Here is a 23807-nt window from a genome sequence, read left to right as displayed (position 1 = left end):
CTTAGTAAGGACCTCAGCAGCATAAAAAAGATCCAGTCAGAAAGGAAGAATTCACCAAATGAAATAAGGAACAATTTACAGGGAAAGAACAGTAGAACAGATGAAGCCGAGAATCAAATCAATGATTTAGAACATAAGGAAGCAACCAATCAGAACCAAACAACCAATCAGAACAATAAGAAAAGAGAGTCCAAAAAAATGAGGATAGTATAAGCAGCCTCTGGGAAACCTTCACATGTACCAACATTTGCATCATAGGAGTGCCAGAAGGAGAAAAGGAAGAACAAAACATTGGAAATCTATTTCAAAAAATATTGAAAAGAAACTTCCCTAATTTGATGAAGGAAATAGACATGCAAGTTCAGTGAGCACAAGAGTCCCTAACAGATGGATGCAAATAGGCCCACTCCAAGACACATCATAATTAAAATGCCAAACGTTAAAGATAAAGAGAGAATCTTAAAAGCAGCAAGAGAAAAGCAGTTAGTTACCTACAGGAGAGCTCCCATAAGACTGTCAGCTGATTTCTCAAAAGAAACTTTGCAGACTAGAAGGGACTGGAAAGAAGTATTCAAAGTCATGAAAAGCAGGAGCCTACAGCCAAGATTGCTCCACCCAGCAATGCTATCATTTAGAATCAAAGGGCAGATAAAGAACTTCCCAGACAAGAAAAAAAACCAAAGTTCATTATTACAGGAAATGTTAAACGGACTTTTCAAAAAGAAGATGAAAACCATGAACAGTAAAGTGGCAAAAAATACATATCAACAATTGAATCTAAAAAACAAGCTAAGCAAACAAGAAGAGAGACAGAATCATGGATATGGAGAGCATTTTGATGGTTGCCAGATGGGAGGGGAGTATGGGGCAATGGGTGAAGAGGTGAGGGGATTAAGAAGTACAAATTGGTAGTTACAGAATAGCCATGGGGATGTAAAGTACAGTCTAGGAAATAGGAGTAGCCAAAGAATTTATACATATGACCCATGGACATGAACAATGGTGAGGGGATGGACTGAGGGAGTGGGTGGTGCTGGGTGGAAGGTGGCTAAGGGGGAAAATCTCAGGACAACTGTAATAGCATTATCAATAAAATATAACTTAAAAATATTTTTAAAAATTATAAAGGAATATATGTCTGGTATTTGCATTAAAAAACTTGTAGTGTGTACATGATGAGGTGGGTGGGGTGACAGAACTGTGGAAAGGTACAGGTAAAATACTGATAATTACTGGAAGTAGATATTCACTATACTATTCTATTTTTTGTCTTAAAAAAAAAAAAAAAAAACTTTAGCCCTGGCCAGGTGGCTCGGTTGGTTCAAGCATCCTATGTACCAAAAGGTTGCAGGCATGTACAGGTGGCAACCAATTGATGTTTTTCTCTTCCTTCCTCTCTTTCTAAAAATCAATGAACATATCCTCAGGTGAGGATTAAAAAAAAACACACACCTTTAATTCACCAGAATCCTTTGAGGACAGAGTCATGTAAGTTCAAAGGTTAAAGCAAACCCCTCTCTACTTTTTAAAAAGCACATTTCTTTGATGTCTGCATCCCATTCCATTTTAGTTGAGAGAACCTCTTAAACATAACAGAAGCTTTATCTGATATACAAGACTACATAGCTCAGGGTCCTCAATGAAATAATAATTTTCACTTCTCAGCCAGGAGAGAAGGTACAAGAGAAGTGGCTGAGTTAGGAAGGCTCAGAACATCCCCTGAGCAGAAGAGGACTGATAGGAGAGACAGTGGGCTCTAGTTAATGGAGAGTTCCATTCAGCTGGGAAACATTAACCATGGTTTCACCTTGATTAGAAAGAGAAAAAAGACAATTTGACAGCATAGTATTTTTGTATTTGAAATTTAGAATATATTTTCCAAACCAGTATTATTAGATCAAAGGGCTAAAACACTTTATTGCACCTGAGATGCCAGAATTTGCTACCTGAAAGAGCCATTTATCAACTGGAATTGTACCAGCAGTTAACCTGTCCTCCAGTCCTTCCTTGACTCTACACTGACAAACACTGTTTAGCTGCTAAGCTGTTATTGGAAAACAGCATAAACATCCTTTCACTTTTGGTGTTTTGATCAGCAGCAAGCCTGAGTAATGTCTCATGTTCTCTCTATTACCTTGTGTGTAACCTGTTCACACCCTCAGTTCACCTCTTTCAGGGATGATGCCTCCTGCATTGGCACTCTGCATCCTGGAGCCATGGACGCCAACAGCTCTCCCACCCCCGCCTCACGCTGGGCACCTGGAGAAGTGGAGCCCTTCACCTCCGCCACCTCCACCTCTGCTAACCTTGGTGTCCACTTGTGTGGAGGAGTCTGTCAGCAAACTCCACATGCTCTGCTTCAACTTCTTCATGTCCATCTTTTTGGCAGTCTTGGCATAATGAATTTCAATTTTATTTACCTGAAATAGGTATGTGACATAAAGTAAAACTCAGCAGAAGAGAGAAACATTTATCATCAACACATTGTAAAATGAGACTGGAGTTCAAGTAAAGAAGAAGTTAGTTTAAATCGTGGAGTTAAAGAGCTTCCCTTGAACATAGTAAAATAGGGTCCCTCATTTTAACCTTATTTCTTGTCATGTACAACGTACATTAAGGTTAACCTAGAACTCCAGTGTAAAAGAGAAGAGTGAACCTAATGTATATGACAGTCTATCATCTGCTATGAAACAGATAGATGCTTAAGGCAGATAATTTAATATAAACTTAATCTGGCCTAGATTTCCAGGGCCAAACAGCTAGTCTCAGCCAATCGACACAGAAACCCACTCTCTCTGCTTGCAGCCTTTGTTCACATACTTTTTGTGACTAGTTTATCATATGTGGTTTATCATCACCTTTAGAGAGATTGCTTGTTTCACAAATCTAATGAGTGTCAGTTCATCCCCGCAGCCCTATTTAAGAAGCAGCCACTTGGATAGCAGTGGCTTAATCAAGAAGAAAATCTCAAGCTCAGACCATACAATTCTCATTCAGTAGGCAAATGACACAGACCTCAGGAGAACACCATGAAATGGAATTCTCACCCCATCTTTACCTTCTTAGGCTCAGCTACCAGGTTTGATTCCCCATACTGAGTGATGTCTGATCCACGGGTGTCAGGTGAGTCATCGTTCTCTTGTGTTGTCTTAGGTGAATGGCAAGGATAAGCTGAGAGGTCAGAGGTCCCAAATGGTCCATCAAATAAGTCACCTGACTCTTCATAATCACTGTCAACAGCCTGGTCAAGAAAATAGCTCTTCAAGTTTCGTAGAAACTGTGGGAGGGGCTTAGAGATGTTCCTGAAGGAAACTGTATTTACATAGCATGAGCAGATGGTCTGTTATGCTGGGCCAGCCTAGGGTGGACTTTAAGGTGTCTCTGGTTATCCTCCTCTTGTACATAAACCCTATGTGGTAGACATCTGTTAATAACCAAGACTATGGCCCTGGCCAGTGTGGCTCAGTTGGAGTGTCATCCCATAACCAAAAGGTTGTCCCTGGTCTGGGCACATATGGCAGGCAATCAATTGATGCTTCTCTCCTGCACTGATGTTTCTCCCTTTCCTTTCCTCTCTCTCTCTCTTTCAAAAAGCAGTGAAAATATATCCTCAGGTGAGGATATAAAAAAAATTTAAAAATAAAATAAAAACGTGGAATGAGAATTAAAAGGAATACAGTCATCACAACTGCTGCAGTAGCCCCTTGACTTTTAACAAATTTAGGGTTTCATTTTACGGAAAGCATTCCTGAAATAGCGTGTCCTGTCAGCAGGCCAGCAGAAAGTCAATGTTGGCCAAGCCCAGCAGCAACAGATCAGCTCTCTGGGGTGGGACCCAGGAATGGCTTGTTAATTAGCTCTCCTGGTGTTCTTATCCACACTGAAAGTTTGAGAAACCCTGGTCGAGAGATCAGTCTGGATTTTCACTAAATTATAAAAATTCAACTCTCAAAATAAGGTGAATAAACTATCCTTCTAATTATTTCTCCTCTCCCTACATGCAGGGACCCAGATGAAGTCTAATGTTCTTCCCTTGCTGTTATTTCCACTTGTGAGTCTCAGTAGCAGACTCACAGAAGGAACACTGACACTATCCAGTCTTATCGTACAAGTTCACGCTGTCAGAACTAGTATCAGAGCTACAGCCTAGTCTCCTGAGACCCACACAGGAACCTTTTTTCCCTGTTACGACCCACCATCTTTTCATGTCTATGAGTTTTGTCTACCCAACCAAAATATCAGCTCCTAAGAGTAGAAAGTGTTTTCTTCTTTTGAAATTCCAAAATAACTAATACAAGTGCTTTGCATATGCTGACAACTCCATCTACATGTTGACTGGTTACTGAAGCATGCCCACTTTTCTCTAACTAAGGCTAACAGTAAGGCAGGATAGGCTATGGCTCTTTCCTCAGCTTTGCTCACTTCCCCAATGCCTGAGGCAGGGCAGGGATCCAAAAACCTCCACGTGACTAAAATCCTATAGCATTTGAGACTCGGAAGGGGGAGATAGGAGCAGGAAAAACACTAGTACTTGGAAGATAGAACAGAGCTCTTCTTCCTTTACCTGTAATCCAGGGCAGAAGTTGGATGTGTCATTAGGGTTATTATAGTCATAGTCTCCAATTTCTTCATAATGTTGGGTCCCTGCTCTCTGGCCACGGGCTACTGTTAGGATCTAGAATGAATAAAAGAAAAACTGCAGAAAGCGATTTCTAGAAAAGCAACCACTCAACTGAGATCCTATGCTCAATCTCCTAGAATTTTAGAGTTTCAAGGACCCTCAGAAGTTATCTAATCCAACCAACTTTTCACTGCAAAACTCCATTCTAAAGCAAGTGGAGGTAGCAGGGCTCAAAGCCCTCATCAATTCCAAATAAATCAGAGCAGCTGGTTTGTAAGGAGGCCTGCACACAATTTTATTTGAAAAAGGGTTCTTTCACTAAAATCAAGACTGCCTATAATTATCTGAAAAGAGGTCAACTTTTTGCTGTTTGCACAATTCATATAGAAAGCTCACTCATTTACTAGTTTAATGAGGCAAAGGCTATTCTCCACAGAGTTACAGGAAGAAACTCTACTCCCTGTCATCATATCCAGGGTCCTTGCCCTGCCTTCCAGAGCCTCACAGATCAAGTCTGCCTCTTTTTTTTTTTTTTTTGGAGTGCCTGCTAATGACATCCCTTCAGGTATTTGCAGGCTCTTAGATCAGTGATTTTCACTTGCAATACATATCTTTGGGAAAGGGAAATGCTTTTAAGTTGCACACAGTTTATAAAAGTACAATTAATATTTTAAATTAGATTTTATTGTTTATGCTATTACAGTTGTTCCCGTTTTTCCCCCTCTGCCCCCTCTACCCACCTCCTACCCCGCTCCCTCAGGCAATTGCCATACCATTGCCCATGTCCATGGGTAGAAACCCATGGTTGAGAAACCCAGTGGCCTAGTGTAGTAAGTGTCATGCATACATGTTCTTTGGCTGCTCTATTTGCTATGCTGTATTTTACATTCCCATGACTATTTCATAACTACGAATGAATAACAATTCTTCTTAACCCCTTCGCCTTTTGCACCAATCCCCCCGACTCCCTCACATCTAGCAACCTTCAAACAGTAGTCCATATCTATATGTTTATTTTGTTTTTTAGATTCCATTGCTGATAGATATGTATTTATTGCCATTTTACTGTTCATAGTGTTGATCTTCTTAAAGAAGACCCTTTAACATTTCATGTAATACTGGTTTGGTGGTGGTGAAGGCCTTTAGCTTTTTCTTGTCTGGGAAGCTCTTTATCTGCCCTCGATTCTAAATGACAGCTTTGGTGGGTAGAGCAATCTTGGTTGTAGGTCCTTGCTTTTCATCTCTTTGACTCTTACTTGCCAATCCCTTGTAGCCTGCAAAGTTTCTTTCGAGAAATCAGTTGACAGTCCTATGGGAGCTCCCTTGTAGGTAACTAGCTACTTTTCTCTCACCGGTTTTAAGATTCTTACTTTGTCTTTAACCTTTGGCATTTTAATCATGACGTGTCTTGGTGTGGGCCTCTTTGGGTTCATCTTGTTAGGTGCTCTGGGCACTTAACATCTTTAATTAAGACACTAAACTGGATGGACTTGTATATCTATTGCCTTCACCAAGTTAGAGAAGTTTTTGTCATTATTTTTTCAAATAGATTTCCAGTTTCTTGCTCTCTCTCTTCTCCTTCCAACGCCCCCATGATGTGAATGTTGGTGTACTTGACTATGCTATTGACCAGAGGATCCTTACACCATCTTCATTTTTTTGGATTCTTTTTTCTTCTTTCTGTTCTGATTGGTTGTTTTTTGCTCCCTTATATTCCCTATATTCACTAATCTGATTCTCAGCTTCATCCACTCTACTGTTGATTCCCTGTAGACTGTTCTTTATTTTAATTAATGAATCTTTTGTTTCTGACTGGATGTTTTTGGTTTTTTTTGCTGTTGCAGTCCTCACTAAGTTCCTTTAGCATCCTTATAACCAGTGTTTTGAACTCTGCCTCTAGTAGACTGTTGATCTCCATTTCGTTTACTTCTTTTCCTGGAGCTTCGTTCTGTTCTTTCATGCGGGTGATGTTTCCTTGTCTCCTCATTTTGGCAGCTTCCCTGAGTTTGTTTCTATGTACTAGGTAGAGGTGCTACGTCTCCCAGGCTTGGGAGAGGCCTAATGTAGTAAGTGTCATACAGGGTCCAGGGGAACAGCCTCCCCTACCACCCAAGCTGGGTACTCGAGATGCACCCGCCATGTGGGCTGTGTACACTCTCCTGTTATAGCTGAGCCTTGATTGTTGTTGGCACATCTAAGGTCAGCCACCACCTGCGCTCTGGCTGGGGTCACACAGTAAAAGCTACAAAGTGATCTGCAGGTGGCTGCTACCTGTGCTGGGCTTGGAGGTGCCCGGGCAAGGCCAAGTTGTGAACCAAGGCCAGCAGCTGCTAGGGCCTGGGGCAGCTTATTGAGAGGTATGGGGCTTGCTGAAGCCTGGTGCTGCAAGGCTGTTTGAGAGAATTTAGAAAAATCTGAAGCATGGGTCAAGACAAGCCACTCGTATGGAAAAACCACTGGAAGCAGCCTGGGTGGGCACAAAAATTGGGTGGGTCAGGGCCTCAAGGAATCACTGGGGTGGAACAAACAGTGTGAGCCACATTGCTGGAGCCTCAGATGTGGCACCCGCCTGCCAGCTCTGTGGCTCTGTGGGGGTGGGGGAGGTTGGGCTCAGAAAAGGAACAATGTCCCCTGCCAGCACTTCTCTCTGGGAGGAAGCTGCCCCACAGGTCTCGCCCTGATGCCGCACAATCCATTTCCTCCTCACGTGTCTGATGCTTTTCAGTCTGTTGCCCCCACGCTAGAGTTCAGAGGGAGTGAATCTGAGTAAGTCTGTGCACAGGCCCTTTCTTTAAGAACTGCCTGGGGCTCCACTGGTTTCTGTCTCCCACAGCCTCAGTCCCTGCTGGCTTTTACAGCCAGAGTTAGTGACAACTTCTCTTCCTGGCGCTGGATCCCTGGGCTGGGGGGTCTGGGACCCCCTCCCCTCACTCCTGAGATCTCCTTCCTGATTTTTATTCAACACACCTGAGTGTGGGGCCAGCCTGTTCCACGTCTCCTCCCCTCCTACCAGTCTTCATGTGGTTTCTTCTCTAATCTGTAGTTGTAGGGCTTCCATTCAGCTTGATTTCTGATGGTTCTGAATTCTGGGTGTTCTACAGTTTAGTTGTAATTTTGATGTGGTTGTGCAAGGAGGCGAGCTGTGTTTGTCTTTGACACCATCTTGACCCAAAGGCCTCAAAACATGATATTTTAATGCAACTATATATTACAAAAGAAGGCCTCAAACTCAATGTAAAGCCAAAATTAATATTAAAGAATAAGATATTTATTGTGTTAAGTGCTCATTTTATTGAGCACTTACATGACAGAATTTCTAAATCCCTCTCCATTTAGAATACTCTCCTCTGGACACACCAAAAATTGTTCAGAGTCTACAGGAAATGTTTCAGAGGGTACTTAACCACCTCAGTTACTGGCTGGCTGCTGTTAGAATTCCCCATTAAAACATTAAATTGGATGGCTGGTTGATCTGTAGAATCTCTAGGTAAATAGAGCATTTTTTAAGGCATTGTTCAATTTCCAGTGTTTAAAAGTAGTTTTCCTAGTGTAATGTTGCTGGAAGGGTGAAGTATCTCCATTCTCTGTGCCAGCTACCCTGCTACAATGGCAAAATTTGTTCCTGTGGATAATCATAAGCAACTCGAGACTGGCCAGGTTGGTGGACAAGCCCTGCCACCTCCTTCAGCTCCCAGTAGCCTGGTTGTGCTCCTCCGTTGCAGGCTGTTTTCTGAGGAAAGAACTTGCGGCTAGCATCTAACCAATGCACACAGTAGGCCACAGCTGCTATTACGGCTGCCAACTTTGCATCTTTCTGCATTTCTTTCTTTTTTAATTAAGCTATAATTGACATAGGACAGCATATTATTTCTTTCTGCATTTCTAAAGAGTATAGTCGACTCTTGGATATAAGTTTGAACAGTGCAGGTCCATTAATATGCATATTTTTAAATAAATATGTACAGTATTGCAAATGTATTATCTCTTCCTTATAATTTTCTTAACAACATTTTCTTTTCCCTAGTTTTCTTTGTTGTAAGAGTACAAAATACATATAAAATGCAAATTATATGTTAATCTACTGTTTATGTTATCAGTAAGGCTTGTAGTCAACAATAAGCTATAAGTAATATTTTGGGGGGGGTCAAAAGTTATGCATGGGTTTTTGACTGTGGTGGGGGAGTCAGTACCCCTAACACACAAGTTGATCAAGGGTCAACTATATTTCTGTTATGTGAACAGTACTGGTTAGAAAGAAAATTACAAGTATATCAGGTTTGGTTAAAAAAACAACAACAAAAAAAGAATGTGAGACACCAGTGGATTCAGGGAACTGTATACTTATATTAAGACCCTGTGGAGGAAGGGGCAAAATAAGGAAAAGGAAACTGTAGACCGTACACTTGATACCAAATACTAATACAACTGGGAATGGAAATGAGCAGAGGGTTCCAATCAAATGGATCTTGGCATGCACCACTGCCTGGTCACCCTGGCAACAGGGACATACACTTGTTTCTACCATCACCAGAAGAGCCAGAGGTAAAGGAAGCGAACAGTAACTGGGGTGCAGCACCAGTTGTCTTGAATGTTCATCCTGACAGTCACAGAAGGAACTGGGCCACTTGTGCAGCTCTAGGAAACTTCCAAAGAACTGCAGTCAGGTGCCTGGTATCTCCACTGCCCCATGTGTCACTGTGGGTTCCCATCTACACTTGGATGGTAGGGGGAGCACATGGGCTGGAGAAAGCATCCAGCTAGTGAATCCACAACGTTAATGAGAACATGAGAGAATTAGGAAACTAACATCTTGTACAAACCTCAAAGAAAGATTTTGTTTATCCCTCTAGCATTTCAACATGTATGCTTGTGTCCAGCCTTCCATCCAGGTGAGATATTTCCTAAACATTAGTGTTCATCTATCCTAGGAGCTTTAACCTTTAGCTCTGCTTCCCCCCTACTCCTAATCTTCTGGTAATTCCTCTTGGCTAACACACATTCCTTTTCATGCTCTCTGGCCTTTTCCTCAAAGACACAGCCTGACAGTCAACACTACCAGCCACCTGATACCTCCAATTCTGTAAACAGGTTCAACAACAATGGCCTTTGCGGAGCCAAGAACCAGCCTTACCTTGGTGCCTGGTTTGAGGTGCAGCTGAACCAGATTATCAGCCTCATAGTGGAAATCTGTAGGAAGAGTGGTAGCTCTCCAGGTCTGGTTCTCCAAAGTAGACTTGCTCAGAATAGTAGCAGCCTATTAATTTTTTTAAAAAGCGGGTTTTAAGCATCTTTAATAAAAATGATCAAACCCATTCTTTTTTAGAAGGAGCTTGGGAAGGGTATAAGCAGCACTAGCCTGCCCTCAGAGTCCCCATTTTTGTGTAAAACTGCAACTTGTTAACATTATTCATATTCTACACTTCATTCTCTTTGCCATTGAATTTGGGACTATTTCTCAATTCCTCTATGAACTGAGAGGCAATTAAGTCATCTGTTTTAAGAGTTTAATTTATAACGTGGCCAGTATGGGGATCGAATATAATGAACTAAAGAAAAAGAACATCTAAAAGTGAAAGAGCAGTGCAAAGAGTAATTTAAGAAAGCACAAATGATAAGAATCCTGAGCAAACCTTTGCTTTTCCAAAATACACATCAAAGTCGATGTCATCGTCAAAGTCAATTTCAAATTCTTTCTTTGTGCTCTTCTTTCTGTTCTCTGATTTCAAGGCAGTATCTTCTACAGAAGTGGACAGACAGCAACACTACTGACTTCTGGGTCCTATATTATTTCTGCATCTCACAAGACACACCACCAGTCTTAACAACCACACCATAAAACACTAAGAAAGACAAATCATGAACCCGATTTTCACTGTTAATTTATAATTTGCAATTTTGCTAACAAAACAATAAAAATGCGTGTGAATTAATTCCCCCTTTTCAAAGAGGGAGTGAAAAACACATGGTGCTGGCACCAACCCCCTTCAGAGTCCTGCTCAGGGCCACCTTGTGCAGTAACTCAAATGGGACAGAGACCGTGGTCATTCCCTCCCACACCCACTGTGTGAACCCATGTAGATACTAGAGTATAGTGCCAAGTTGGGAGCTCAGCTCTCCTGACTCTCCCACTCAGAGGCCTCAGTGTTACCTAAGCCCTCATCCCAGGCCAGGCCGACTGACCGTCCACTGGGAAAGCTGGCTTGTCTACGTGCATTTGGAGCTGACCCGAAGGTTCAACAGGACAGCAAACGGCATTTCCCTTCCTCAGCTGACCTGCTGTCTGCTGGTTGCCTACAGTATACCATCTCTTTTCCTAAGAAACTCCTCCTGGAAATACATACGTTTCACTCGGGGTCTGAAGCGCCAGTGCTCCGGTCCAGCCCACATTGACATGGTGCGGGGACTAAAGTAGGAATATTCTCCAGGTTTCATGGATAGAAGAGGGCACATGGTACTAATGTCTCCATCCCCAAGGGGAATCATTTCTTTCCTGTAACATACATGAAATGTTTTTACATGTAAAATCATGTTTACATTGACGTATACAACACAACTGTGTGTTTACATGAACGGGGGGCGGTATGCACAGGCTAAAAAAAAACAACCCTGGAATTTATAAAAAATGGTGCATTTATTCTTACATGTTTAAAATTCAGTTACCTTTAAAGTACTCTCCATTTGATGAAATATACCCTTCGAGATGTTTTTCAACTGCTCAAAACAGATTTTGAACTCATCAATGCCTTTTAGTGCTTCTGCTAGTTTTTGTTTCACCTCTTCTACATCAACAAAACGTTTCCCTTTGAGGACTTTATCCATCCGGGGAAACAGAAGAAAGCTGCCGAGGGTGAGATTGGGAGAATAGGGAGGATGGGGCCTGGGGGTGGGAGGGATCACACATTTTTGGGGTCAAAAACTGCTGAACACTCAGCTTGGTGCGGGCAGGTGTGCTCATAAATCACCCATCATGAAATGGTAAATGCGCTGAAAGAGTCTTCAAAGAAATTAACTGAAGCCAAGCACAGCCTCTCACAGCAATGCCAGCGGCACACTCTTATGGATGGGTTCCTGGAACACTCACCTAGCTGGGGAAGCCTGTACTATAAAAGGCCCACCCTCCAGATGATAATTCTAGTTTTTTTGGGTCCCCCCTCTTGTAAAGCAGTATGTGATGCAATTGAAGGTTCTACCAACCTACCTTCCCACAAATAAGCAACATTTCCAAGTTAGTCCAATACAAATACTTCATCACTAACAACCCTGTAGTTTTTACTTCATCAAAGCATTCTGCTTCTCTTAATTTTATAACAATACAATCATGTCTACACAAGTACTTTGGATGTTCCAAAATGCTTCATCGAATACATGTTTACCCATTTGAAAGACAAGAAAACAGAGGTAGAGAGGTTAAGTTTTTACATAAGAGTACACAGCTAGTAAGTTGCAGGGCAGGGAGTTGACACAACCCCACTCAGGGTCTTCCGACATATAGGCTTCTACCACAAGCTAATAACCTTTCGCCTTTCTCATTGTCATTCCATGAAGGAGAGTTCTAGTAACTCTGTTGTAGTTCCTTCTAAAAGTGAAGATGCTATTCTAATTTATATCCCCCAAATGTTGGGGGGTCCCCCTTATAATCTAACTCTTAAGCTGGTGTGCTCAAGCTGCATTCTTTGCTGTGGGTGAAGTGCCTAACTGGCCTGTCCGGCATGGCAGTTTTGGTTTGACTTTTCACCCTTTTTACAAATTACTATGAGGTAGCTTTCTCCTAAAGGCCTCTGATGCATCAACAAGTATGTGAGTACTGCTCTACTGCCCTGTAGCAAAAGTTAACAAGGAAACTTCAGAAGGCTTTTTACCTGTCATGAGCCACAAGTATAAATCCCCTTTATACCAAGCACTATGGAATAAGCTAAAAAAGTTTTAAAAGGGAACTTTGCCTTTATCTATAGAATCTTTTTTTTACAACCTAGGAAATTATAGTTATATTTATTGTGTAATTAAACATTAATTTTAAAGATTAAAATGTACTAAAAAATTCATACTTTTAGTCCATAGACTATGTGAAAACCAGAGGGAGAAAGATGGCTTCAGCAGCATCCCCACAAAATTATCACAAATATTCTTCTGTTAAAGCTTTGGTGGCTATGGGGGAATCATTAGGAACTGATAGGCAAAGCTATAAAGAGCTTGGCTCACAATCCCTGAGTTTGTAGGCCAGGGCTGGACTGAGGCCCTGGAGGCTTGAACACTAGCCATTTAATAATTCTTAGAATACACAGTGCTGCGGCAAGCACCCTACTCGTCCCCACTCAATAGCCATCTAAAACCACAGCCTGCCTTTTTCAAGGCTTGCCCCTCCCTTGAATATCTCTAATACACTGAAGGAAGGGAACTATTCTATATCTTCTATCTGCCACTCTCCTTGCCACCCGACTCCTTTTAGTTTAGCACAGGTTCAGTCGCTAATACCTTCCGGTTAAAAGTCTCCTCCCATTTAGCTCCTAGCACACACCCCACACACAGAATGTCTACTCTTGCATGCACGGGGAAGGCCATGGTCTGGGCCTGGACCTTTTGTGAGCAAGCACCTCACAAAAGTACACTACAGAGACCAGGAAGAGGGAGCGCACCAAGATGTCCAGCTGCTCCTGGACATCGAGTACTTCCTCAGCTTTGTCCTTGTCAACGTTACACATGCAGAGCTCCAGTTTTTATACCGTGCACAGCTGTCAGTGTTGCCATCAAGGTACAGATAGCATGGGCATCCTATACACACGCGGATTTATCATCCAGCACCACCCCCACCCCACCCTGAAGGCCTTTCAGGATGGCACAGGGTTTTCAATCCTGGTGCACAGGATGGTCACCCAAGGAGATCTAGGGAAATGGTACATAGCTGGCCTCACAGACTTCAGTTTAAGAGCTCTGGGTGGAGGCTGCCATATGTAATTCACTAAGTGCAGCCAAGACTACTTAACCTCTCTAAGCCTGTTTCCATATCTGTATAATGGGGCAAACAGGAGCTAATTATAGGATTGTTGTGAGTTTTAAGTGATTAAATTTTATATATTATATAAATTATCTAAAATAATGTAGGTAAGGCCCCTAGCATAGGGTCTGGCACTACACCATGACAATGAGGAACTCAATAAATACCAGACAGTCACTATACTCATCTAGTCCCAATGCTTCAAGAAAATGAAGAACCCAAAAGGTGATGCCAGTTGCCCCCCATCTCATGGCTTCTATGGCAGGGCCAGATCCAGTTCAGTTCAAACAGGCCAGCACCACACAAAGGGTAGGGACGTCAAGATAGACAAAACCCTAACTAGAACCTAAGCCCCTACTCCTAAAGCACTCACTAGGATGGAGTCTTAGGGTTTGTTCTGTCTGGAGCTAGGGAGAGAAATAGAGACAATTATTCAAAATAAGCATCACCCTGGCTGGTGTGGCTCAGTGGATTGAGTGCCAGCCTGTGAACCACAACATTACTGGTTTGATTCCCAGTTAGGGCACATGCCTGGATTGCAGGACACGCCCCCAGTGGGAGGTGTGCGAGAGGCAACCACATATTGATATTTCTCTCTTCCCCCCTTCCTTCCCTTCCCTAAAACTAGATAAATAAAATCTTTAAAAAACAAAAAACAAAATAAGTATCTAAGGGCCTAACAAAACAAGAGAATGGAAATGACTTTGCTACCATCAGTTCCTCAGATGCCACCTCATTATGTAGGAAGAGTGGCAGCTCTTCTCTGACATTTGAAAATGTCCTACTAAGTTGCCTGCCACATTTCTCACTTCTTAGAAGGCAGGATGGTAATAGTGATCAAATCACTGGTCAACAATACAAATCAGGCAAGGAGGGTGCTAAAGAGCCAGGTGGTAACTTTGCCCTGAGGTGCCAAACGTTCAGCCCCTTGATGTCCACTCTGATTTGAAGACACATTAATCGAGTGAATCATTTCCTACATGGGCAGATAAACTGAGCTCAAGAAAGCAGTTTTTTATCCTGGAGACATTAAAGCAATGCTTTTGAACAGATTCTTGCCGCTGGAGAAATTATACTGGATGACTTCTAAGGTTTCACCCTTACTCAACCAGCTTGGCTGTCCCCAGTCCCAGGGTTGCAAAGCTGCTCTTATAGGCATAGGCATCATCAGAAGGCTTGTTCTACACCCAGGTCCATTCGAGACCTTTAGGGGCCCTCAGCACTACAGGATTATGGGATCCTGATTCCAAATCATATTCAAAATTAAAATAATACTAATCTGTTGAGTACATATAATAAAGGCCAATAAGGTTCTGATTTTCTTAGGTTACTAAAGTGATAAAACATTTAAATGATTACAGACCAATTTTACCATCTCTTTTCCTGCCTCATATGCTCAATGCTATCTGCCTATTGAGTTTCCCCTGCTCTGCTTGTTCTTGGTAACCCAACACTGCTTAGTCCGACCTGCCTGACCCTTCAGGCAGAGGCCACATTTTTTCTATAAATAACACATCAGCCTGTTTCCGTCTATAACAATAGAGAGCAATTTAGCCAAAAGCTGGACCAGGTGTAGTGTGCAGAAAGGGAGCACCCTCCACGCTACCAAAAGCCATCACTAAATAGCCACTATATCGCAGCTACTTTTTACCAGCACTTTACCTATTTTGGTTCTATCCTTACAAACTTCTACAATGTCAGTTTTATAACCAGTAAGTGGCTGAGCTGACATTTAAAGACAGATATGAATCCATCATGAGCCAGATGACTCCACCCGTGTGGGTAACACAGCACAGCAGCCCAGTAATGACAGAGATGGAATGAGACAGTCCAACAGGAAGTCTGAGGAAACGCCCATGGGAACATGCTCTGTGATCTTTAGAGCCTTACTGGCAGCTTTGACTGTGGCAGGGCTCCCTCCAGCTCCTGAACTCTGTTTGATCCTCACAAATGGTGTGGTCCAGTTCGTCGTTGGCATCAAAGTCGTCCTCCAGAGGCCCATTGGGGAAGTCTCCACCATCACTGTCCTCTTCCTCGGCATTGATGTCAAATACCTGATCATTCTTCTTGAACTTGTCTACCAGGGCCGACACAGACTAGAGGGACAAAGAGAGGGTTCTCCTCATTCCAGTAACCACCACGGTCACTGCTGGAGGAACAGCCTCAATAAATATATGCCTCCTCCCCCTTCCCAGAGCCAATGTTCTCATGACAGAAAAGTGCAGAGGAAGTTGACACTGTGCAGCACAGATGAAGCTATACTATCGCTGGGTACATTTTGTAAAACATGAAACAGGAATCTGCATCATCAGCTACTTGTTTAGAGAAAAGAGTTGTCTGTGGAAATCATTTATTTTAGAAGTTGTAGTAAGTAGGCTAAAGAGGCTAAGCTAAAAATACACAAAGGAAGCTCTACACATGACAGTTTCTCAGGAAACTCTGTGCCAAGGGACTTAATCTCAAAAAGCAGGAAATTCCTCAAGCCCCAGAGCCCCAGAGACCAGTGGCCAGTGGGATAACCATGTTCAAGAGTAAATCTGATAAAAATGTGTCCCCAGGAGTGGCAGGGCTGCCTCACCCGAGGGGAGTACAAAGCTAGTCCCAGAATTTACCCACCTGTCTACTGGTCCTGCTGGAGCTCACAACCTCATTCCTACTCCACCCCCCACCCCCACCGGTCTTACTGCCTACAAAAGTGGCAAAGAAAATGTTTTCTGTACTCACGGCTAAATAAAAATGATGCCAGTTTTGGTTCCCACTGGGAAGAACTAATCTCATACCATCTTATTGAAACCACAAAGTGCTGGAGAAATGCCCTAAGCCCTGAAAAGTCCAAATATTGACCATACCTCATTGTGTGTTTCACTGTCCCATTTAGTGAACTGGAACCCAGCCAGGGAAGGGCAGATCTGGCGGTCTTCCGCACACTGCTGCAGGAGTGCTGGAGAGGACAGGCAGGGCAGAGGGTCAGAGGTGATCAGAGCATGCTCCTCACCCCTAGAAGGACCAGAGCAGCATGATGGCAAGGGATGCACCATCACCTCAGTTCCTGGGCAGAGAGACTGAACATTCCACATGGGCATTTCAACCATTAATGCAACACTTGAACAGAAACCTGAAGCACATACATGTGACTCTGACACAGACTCTGTGCCCTCCACCATAGTCAGGGAATGAAAAACCCTCCCTTAAAGTGTGCAAAATGCACAGTCGCTCATAGACATTATTTTGGTTCTAACTACAGATTACCTGCCTCACAGGATTAAAGCCCTAGAGAGCACATAAACTTGGAAAATAGGTTGTTAGTACAAAATATTTTTTCTTAGTAAATTTGAGAGAATACTAAAAGAGGAGGAGGCACTGTAACTTGTGCTAGCCCTGAAGGGGAAGGGTCAATTTCACGGGACACACAGAAATGATGACATACAAGTACAGCTCTCGCATCCTTGCTCCTGGCCTTCCCCCTACCTGTGACTATCACAACAGCCTGAGATGACCCCCCCACTGGGGCCATGGAGAGGCTGGAAGAGGGGTTAAAATCCTTGCCAAGCCAGCATAAGAGGCTGACAACAGGGCAGGTCTGTTCTCAGACCACTATAGAGGCATCTGTGAATAGATCACAATGTCTACATCTCCACAGGTCCCCCTGGATTGGTAACAAATAAGGACAAGGCCCCTCTCACTCGACCAGTGTCTCAGAGCCACTTTCCTAAGCCCAAACCCCGACACTCCAGGTTAGCTGTGGGCTCTATTATGTGACTATGAGAACTGGCTGCTAATGGGTTCACCTGAGGAACAGGCACATACAGACCAGTAGCAGGGGAGCGCTCCATGTTGCAGAGAACTGGGAAAGTCAGTTTCGCCCAAGAGTGTGTCCAATTGGGCACTCCGGAGGAATGTTCTGGGTAATTTAAATACACAGCACAAGGGCACAATGCACTCTCTATACCCCATAGTTATAAGAAACATCTCTAATGACTAGCATGCTCTGGTGAAACGCATTGTGTGTACTTACCTTTTAAATCTGTCATTTCTACACAACCTAAATCTGGCATTTCAGGAGGCCCTCCACTGCAGAGGGTCTGGACATCAGAAGGGAAAAGCAGCTCACTTCTATAGTCATGACAGTGGAGGGTGGAGAGGAACACCCCTGCTGTACTGCACTCGTCAAACGAGGCCGCTGTCTTCTGAAACAGGGGATCAATCTGGGCACAAACACAGAACCCAAGGTTATGGAATTAAGTCAAACATCAAATAGCAAAGGAAATATCAAATCCATTCACTGAGTCTGCTCATCACAGCTGCACACACTGGAAAAATGTCCCCGCACATAATCAAAAGGGGAAAGGGCTTTTAACTGATCAGATAAAAAGCCCATCCCAGTATATACTAATTCAAAAGAAAGGCTGCATATAACCAGATGAATAAAGTGATACCACTCAAGTACACAGCACATGATTACAAGCTTGTAACATGTCCATATCCGTCTGTTTTTGCTGAAACCTTCTGTTGGTCTTTTTCCGTAAGTCACCATTTTTAAATGGCTATCTCTAGTGGAATGCTATCAACAAATTCTACTGACTTAACCAGATCCCACTATTCCTCAGACCAGAAATATTATCAACAATTTGGAAAAATGCAACCAAGAGATCCAGGTAAGGAACAGGCAGAGTAAGCCAGGTTAGATGGCTGGATAAAGCAGGGGGTGGGGGTAAGAAGGCCGCCAGGCTGGGTCAAAGAACAAGAGTGGCAAAGCCAGGTGACACCAAGCCCAAAGGCAGAATAGGGCCAGGGCATAAGAATGGGAACAGGGCAAAGCATATACATGTGCAGCAAGAGGGTATAAGTCAGCTGGGACTGACTGTACAGGTGGCCCTGCCTGTACGACAGGAGTAGGTTGGGTACTGGGTTCACGGGTCTTCCTGATGTCTCAGGACATGGCTGCTATGGGGAAACAGGCTTTTTCCTGGGTCCCTGAGCTCTGAGCCTGAATTCACCAGAACTGAGAGTCTCCTCTCAACTTCCCGACAAGCCATCGCACCAGCCCCAGAGTAGCACATGTCCCTCCATGTTGTCCCTGTTGCCTTGCCCAGTCAGGCACATGGTTCGGTGGGTTTTCCTCTCAGTGCATCTCTACCACCTATCCCTTCCTTCTTACCCCCAAGGCCACCAGCACAGTCCTTGCCTAAGTTAACCCTGTCTCTGGTCTCTCCCATTTCCTATTCCACAAATACCAAGGTTGTCACTTCATTCCCTCCCTCAGATACTAACCACAGCAACGGTTCCCACCAGCACCCTACACCCCCAGAGGGCTGTGTAGGAAATTAAACTCAGAGTTCCAAAGTGTCAACACAGAAGCTGTACAACCCACACTAAAGCTGAAAACACTAAAATAATTTTCCTTACTTCTGTCTAAAATCATATCATGCCAGTGTGAGAACAATGGTTCTTTCACATACATTAGATCTGATGGATGTCTTTGAGTAATTTCATGGGAAAATGAATGACTGTTGGCTGCACAGTTTGGGAAGAAGACTCTTTTAAAATAAGAGTCCCTAGCAAAGAAGAGAACAGTAAAGAAGGCTTTGGCAGGCAGCAGAGTCCATGGTAAGATCTAGGGCTGTTTCAGCCTCGTAAGGAAGGCCTCAGCCCCAGCCCATCTTCTATACAGCCCAGCTCCCTGGAGAACCAACACTTTTCTATTTCGTGGCCTGTGCTTAGGTTTCTGCCTAGAATCACCTTCCTGGCCATGTCCACCTGTCAAAGACCCACCCTTCCTTTAAGGGCCAGTTTACAATCCACCTCTTCTATAAACTGAGCACACTGTAGAAAGCTGTGTCTAAAATAGGTGAGCTCACATGGAAGTAGTGTTCTCAGCAGGCTAGACACAGACAGAACAGCTGCTCTCTAATCTCCACACCACCTCCAAGACTGACTTCAATAAAGAACTGAAACTTCAAATTCTACGTTTATAATTATCTCCCTCTTTTCCATCATCCATACTTTTGGCTGTTACAAGTTTAACAGAGGACAGAGAAAACAAAGCTTTCCAGGACTGGGGAACATGGGGTTTCTTCATGACTGTTGATTTCACTTGGCATAAATATACCACAGCCCAACAGCCACAGGCTTAGAGGGGGCGGTGCTGCCAGGTCTCCTGCTTTTCTTTATAACAATGAAAGAGGCTACTACAAGACTCCTTGGGCTCCCCCAAAGTGGGCCCACGAGGTAAGAAAAAAGATGATTGGAAAACAGAATTTCCAACCATACTGTTGACTGGAATATTTTATTATAGAAAGTGAGAATGATAGTGAAATAAATATTCAGATTTTTGGAGAAGGAAAAAACACAAGAACTTGGGAAGGGAAAGGAAGGTGGGAGAGGATTTCATGGCCTCCCTTCAGATGTGTATAGCATACTACATGGACGAAACACTGCCATCAACTGATTTACTGGTATGAAACCTTTGTGTGGGTGGCCTCAGTATTGCCTACTTCCACAGTTTAACAAAGTGAGATTCAGAACCTTCTTACAGGTCACACAACTAAGACAGTAGAAGCAGGATCTGAACTTCACATCATCTGCCTCCAAATCCAGTGCCAGCCAAGGTCAATATACTGACATAGAGATGAAGGAGATGAAGGAAAACAGCTCCCTCCCCCAAAGCACCTGCCTCCCCCACCTCTCCCCTCCCTGCCCATCCACATGCAATCCTCACAGCAACACTGAATGAAGCCACCAGGCAGCACATCACTCAAAGTGAACTTGGCCCCCTCTGCTCAGCCTGCCAGTACCATCTGCTGTGAGACCACCAGGACTAATTGCATTACTGCCCTTTATTTATTTGTCACATATAAAAGAGCCAAGACCCCTGGGACTGTATATGTTCCAGGCTATCCACACTTCTGACATGCCCTTTGGTCCCCATGTCCTTCTTTCTAAAAACTGATATTTCCCCCCAGGGCCCTCTATTCAGCCATCAGCAAAATTCCCTCTAGTCTCCACTTCTTCCCTGAAGGTCTTGCCATCTACTTGCTCTAACGTGTTTATTCCCAGTGAGAATGGTATCACTCTCAAGGGCGTAAAAACTGGTTCTTGGGAGAGGGTGAAAAAAAGTCTTAGCGAGTATAATTATTTATGGTTATCCAAATCTCATACCCACGTGACAAATCTTTTTCCCTAATAATTAATTTGAAAGGAGAAGGATATATCTAAAAAGGCTCTGAAGGGTGGAAGACAATGACAAAAGGCTGACTACCACCCTAAATGAAACAGGGTGCTCACCCGAGGACACTGCTTGCCCTGCGTGCCTCTCCAACATGGCCGCTTCCTTTCCCGCCACTCTCAAACCACTGTCCAAGAAAGGATTGGTGATCTTTGCTCCTCATTGCAGCTTTCAGACTATTCTTCCCAGTTTCTAATATGCTCAGCTTTGAACATAACATAAGACTTTAACACGCTCTGCCCATCTGTGTTATAATCACCTTCTATAATCCCCAGGCCTACCCCAGTCTTGGGAGATGTTAATATTAGCTTCTTGGCTCATTTCTCTCCTCAAACTTTACTACTGTCATAGTTTTTGGTGATTTCAATATCCACATGTTGATTTATCCAACATCTAGCCTCTCAGTTCTGTGATATTCTCCTGCTTCAATGGTCTTCAGCTTCATCTTAAGACCCTAGGGCTCGAGAGATCCCAGTATGACCACCATACCTTCTCTGCCTTTTGCTCTGAACTGAATCATTAACCATGTCTGCAACTGTTCCATACCCTCAATTCTAAGTGCCTCCCTCTGACAACCACCTCCCATCTTTACAGCCTATAGCCTTGGTGTCTCTAACACCAGACCTCTCATATACTGATCGAATGACTTTATGCTACCTGTCACTACCTTTCCCAACTAAAATGCCATAAGCAATGATTATGACCACTCCTGTGAACTTGATCTTAACTCCAGCCTCTCACTGTGTCACATTCATTCAACTAAATGCAACCCTTTGTTCAATCCAACTTTCCGACTATTCCATGCTTCCACCCACACCATTGCTAACAGAGAAGAAACAAAGTCATGCCAAGTGACATTACTTCAAATCCATCAAATGGACCCCACGTGTTGTCTGGCAAGCAAACTATATTCTCCTGCTCCATTTTTTCTCCCACCCACTAGATGGCTCTTTCCTATCTTTTTCTCACCTCAAACCTCTAACACTTTGTTCCTCCATACTCTCTGTCGGTTGATTATCTGGCTTCCTATTTCACTGGGGGGCAGGTGGGGGGTGGCGCGTGTGCACCACTCAACCAGAAGAGAATGTTTAGAATGGCAGCATGTACCCATCCTCCTCCATCGGCATGGGGCTCCTCAGCCCAGCCCCATCTACGTTGTCCATTCCCTTCCCTCCTCACATGCTTAAGAACGCCATGCTAGCATTTTCCCATTCTTTTCTGCATTGTCAGTAATTCCTTCTCTACTAGACTGTTACCATCAACAAGCAAACATGCTGTTTATTCCCTCATTTAAAAAAATAGAAAACTTTGCCCTGACTGGTGTAGCTTAGCTGGTTGGGCATTGTCCCACAAACTGAAAGGTCACCACTTTGATTCCCAGTCAGGGCTCATGCCTGGGTTGTGGGCCAGGTCCCCAGTTGAGAGCAGACAAGAGGCAGCTGACCGATATTTCCCTTGCACATCCATATTTCTCTCCCTCCCTTCCCTCCTCTCTAAAAATAAATAAATAGAATGTTTAAAAAATGCTTCTAAACTTTACCTTCCCCTTCATTTGCAACACATTACTCTGCTCCAACTCAAAACAAAATTCTTTAAAACAACAGTCTATACTCAATTTCTTCCCTTTTGTTTTCCCCCATTTATTATGAAAAATTTCAAGCCTATAAGAATGCTGAAAAACTTCTTGAAACTCCATGTAACTTTTGCCTAGATTCCCCAATGGGTAACATTTTCATATTTTCTGTCTCTAACCACTCCCACCCCCAACAGAACCTTTTTGAAATTAGAAATCATGACACTTTACCTCTCTGCCACTTATTAAACTACTACGTCTCAGCTTCAAAACCTATCTTCTAGCCTCTCTCTGTGATGCTGGGGGCACATTTTAGCTTTGCTAGCAGTTCGATGTTGGAATCCACTAACCGTGGACACTAAAGGGAGACTGCAGGGCTAGAATGAGAAGGGACTTGCTTCTTTCTGTTGGTTTACTGTTTCTGTTAAGTGTCACCCAGCAGTGCTTCCTTATCCCAAATATCATAGGTCCCACCTATAGTAGTAGCTGAATTTAGTTTGCACTTTTTCTCACACTCACAGGACCAGCCGCACCGTGTGCCCCTCAGAGACACCGCACCAATCAGCATGCTCTTTGGGTCCCTCGCCCATGAGTCCCTCTTCCAAACTCAGGGACACAAACATAGCCAAGCATCACCCCTTCCTTGGAGGTTTGAGCTTCAGCCCCATAGGGCCCTCTCCAAACTCACCAATAGCTGCAGGTTGCTACATTGGACATGGCTCATCATTCCCTCCTTCCTAAAACTCCTTACTCCCTCATTTGGACACCACATTCTCCTGACTTTTACTTTATTTTATTTTTTAAATTTTAATAGATTTTATTTAAAAAATATTATTTCAACATATGATCAATATAAGTTATTTTTTTAAATTTTTTATTCCCCCGTCCCCTTCATTCCCCCCTTCATTCCCCTCCACCCTACCCCCTGTCCCCACTATTACCCCTCCTTTAGTTTATGTCCATGTGTCTCAAGTTCTTTAGATTCTATATTTTCCATGCTATTCTTGCCCCCCCATCTATTTTCTATCTACTGTCTATGCTACTTATTTTCTGTACCTTCTCCTCCCCCTACTCCCTTGTTGCTAACCCTCCTTGAGATCTTCATTTCTATGTTTCCACTCCTGATCTAGCTGTCCTTTTAGTTTGCTTTTGTTTTAGGTGTGGTTGTTGATAACTGTGAGTTTGTTGTCCTTTCACTGTTCATGTTTCTTTAACTTCTTTTTCTTCGATAAGTCCCTTTAACATTTCATATAATAAGGGCTTGGTGATAATGAACTCCTTGAATTTGATCTTGTCTGAGAAGTACCTTATCTGTCCTTCCATTCTAAATGAAAGTTTTGCTGGATAGAGCAATCTTGGTTGTAGGTCTTTGGATTTCATGGCTTGGAATACCTCT

At 43.3% G+C, this 23807-nt stretch overlaps 1 protein-coding gene across 2 annotated transcripts in view; it reads right to left on the bottom strand.

Annotated features, from left to right (window-relative positions):
- Positions 1 to 23807, bottom strand: part of NCAPH (non-SMC condensin I complex subunit H) — a 38646-nt gene that overhangs the window by 6174 nt on the left and 8665 nt on the right. For both annotated transcript variants that reach the window (XM_053664708.1, XM_037166323.2), the window contains exons 7-15: positions 17629 to 17818; positions 16463 to 16554; positions 15504 to 15709; positions 10963 to 11111; positions 10252 to 10358; positions 9753 to 9875; positions 4565 to 4675; positions 3059 to 3241; positions 2307 to 2420 (exon numbers count right to left, since the gene is read on the bottom strand). In XM_053664708.1, the coding sequence (XP_053520683.1) occupies positions 2307 to 2420; positions 3059 to 3241; positions 4565 to 4675; positions 9753 to 9875; positions 10252 to 10358; positions 10963 to 11111; positions 15504 to 15709; positions 16463 to 16554; positions 17629 to 17818 (1275 nt within the window). The remainder of the gene's footprint in view (positions 1 to 2306; positions 2421 to 3058; positions 3242 to 4564; positions 4676 to 9752; positions 9876 to 10251; positions 10359 to 10962; positions 11112 to 15503; positions 15710 to 16462; positions 16555 to 17628; positions 17819 to 23807) is intronic.

This window comes from Artibeus jamaicensis, unplaced genomic scaffold (genome assembly GCF_021234435.1).
Source record: "Artibeus jamaicensis isolate MK-2021 breed Jamaican fruit bat unplaced genomic scaffold, CSHL_Jam_final contig_384, whole genome shotgun sequence".
Classification (NCBI taxonomy): domain Eukaryota; kingdom Metazoa; phylum Chordata; class Mammalia; order Chiroptera; family Phyllostomidae; genus Artibeus; species Artibeus jamaicensis.
This window is presented reverse-complemented; position numbering and strand designations above follow the sequence as displayed.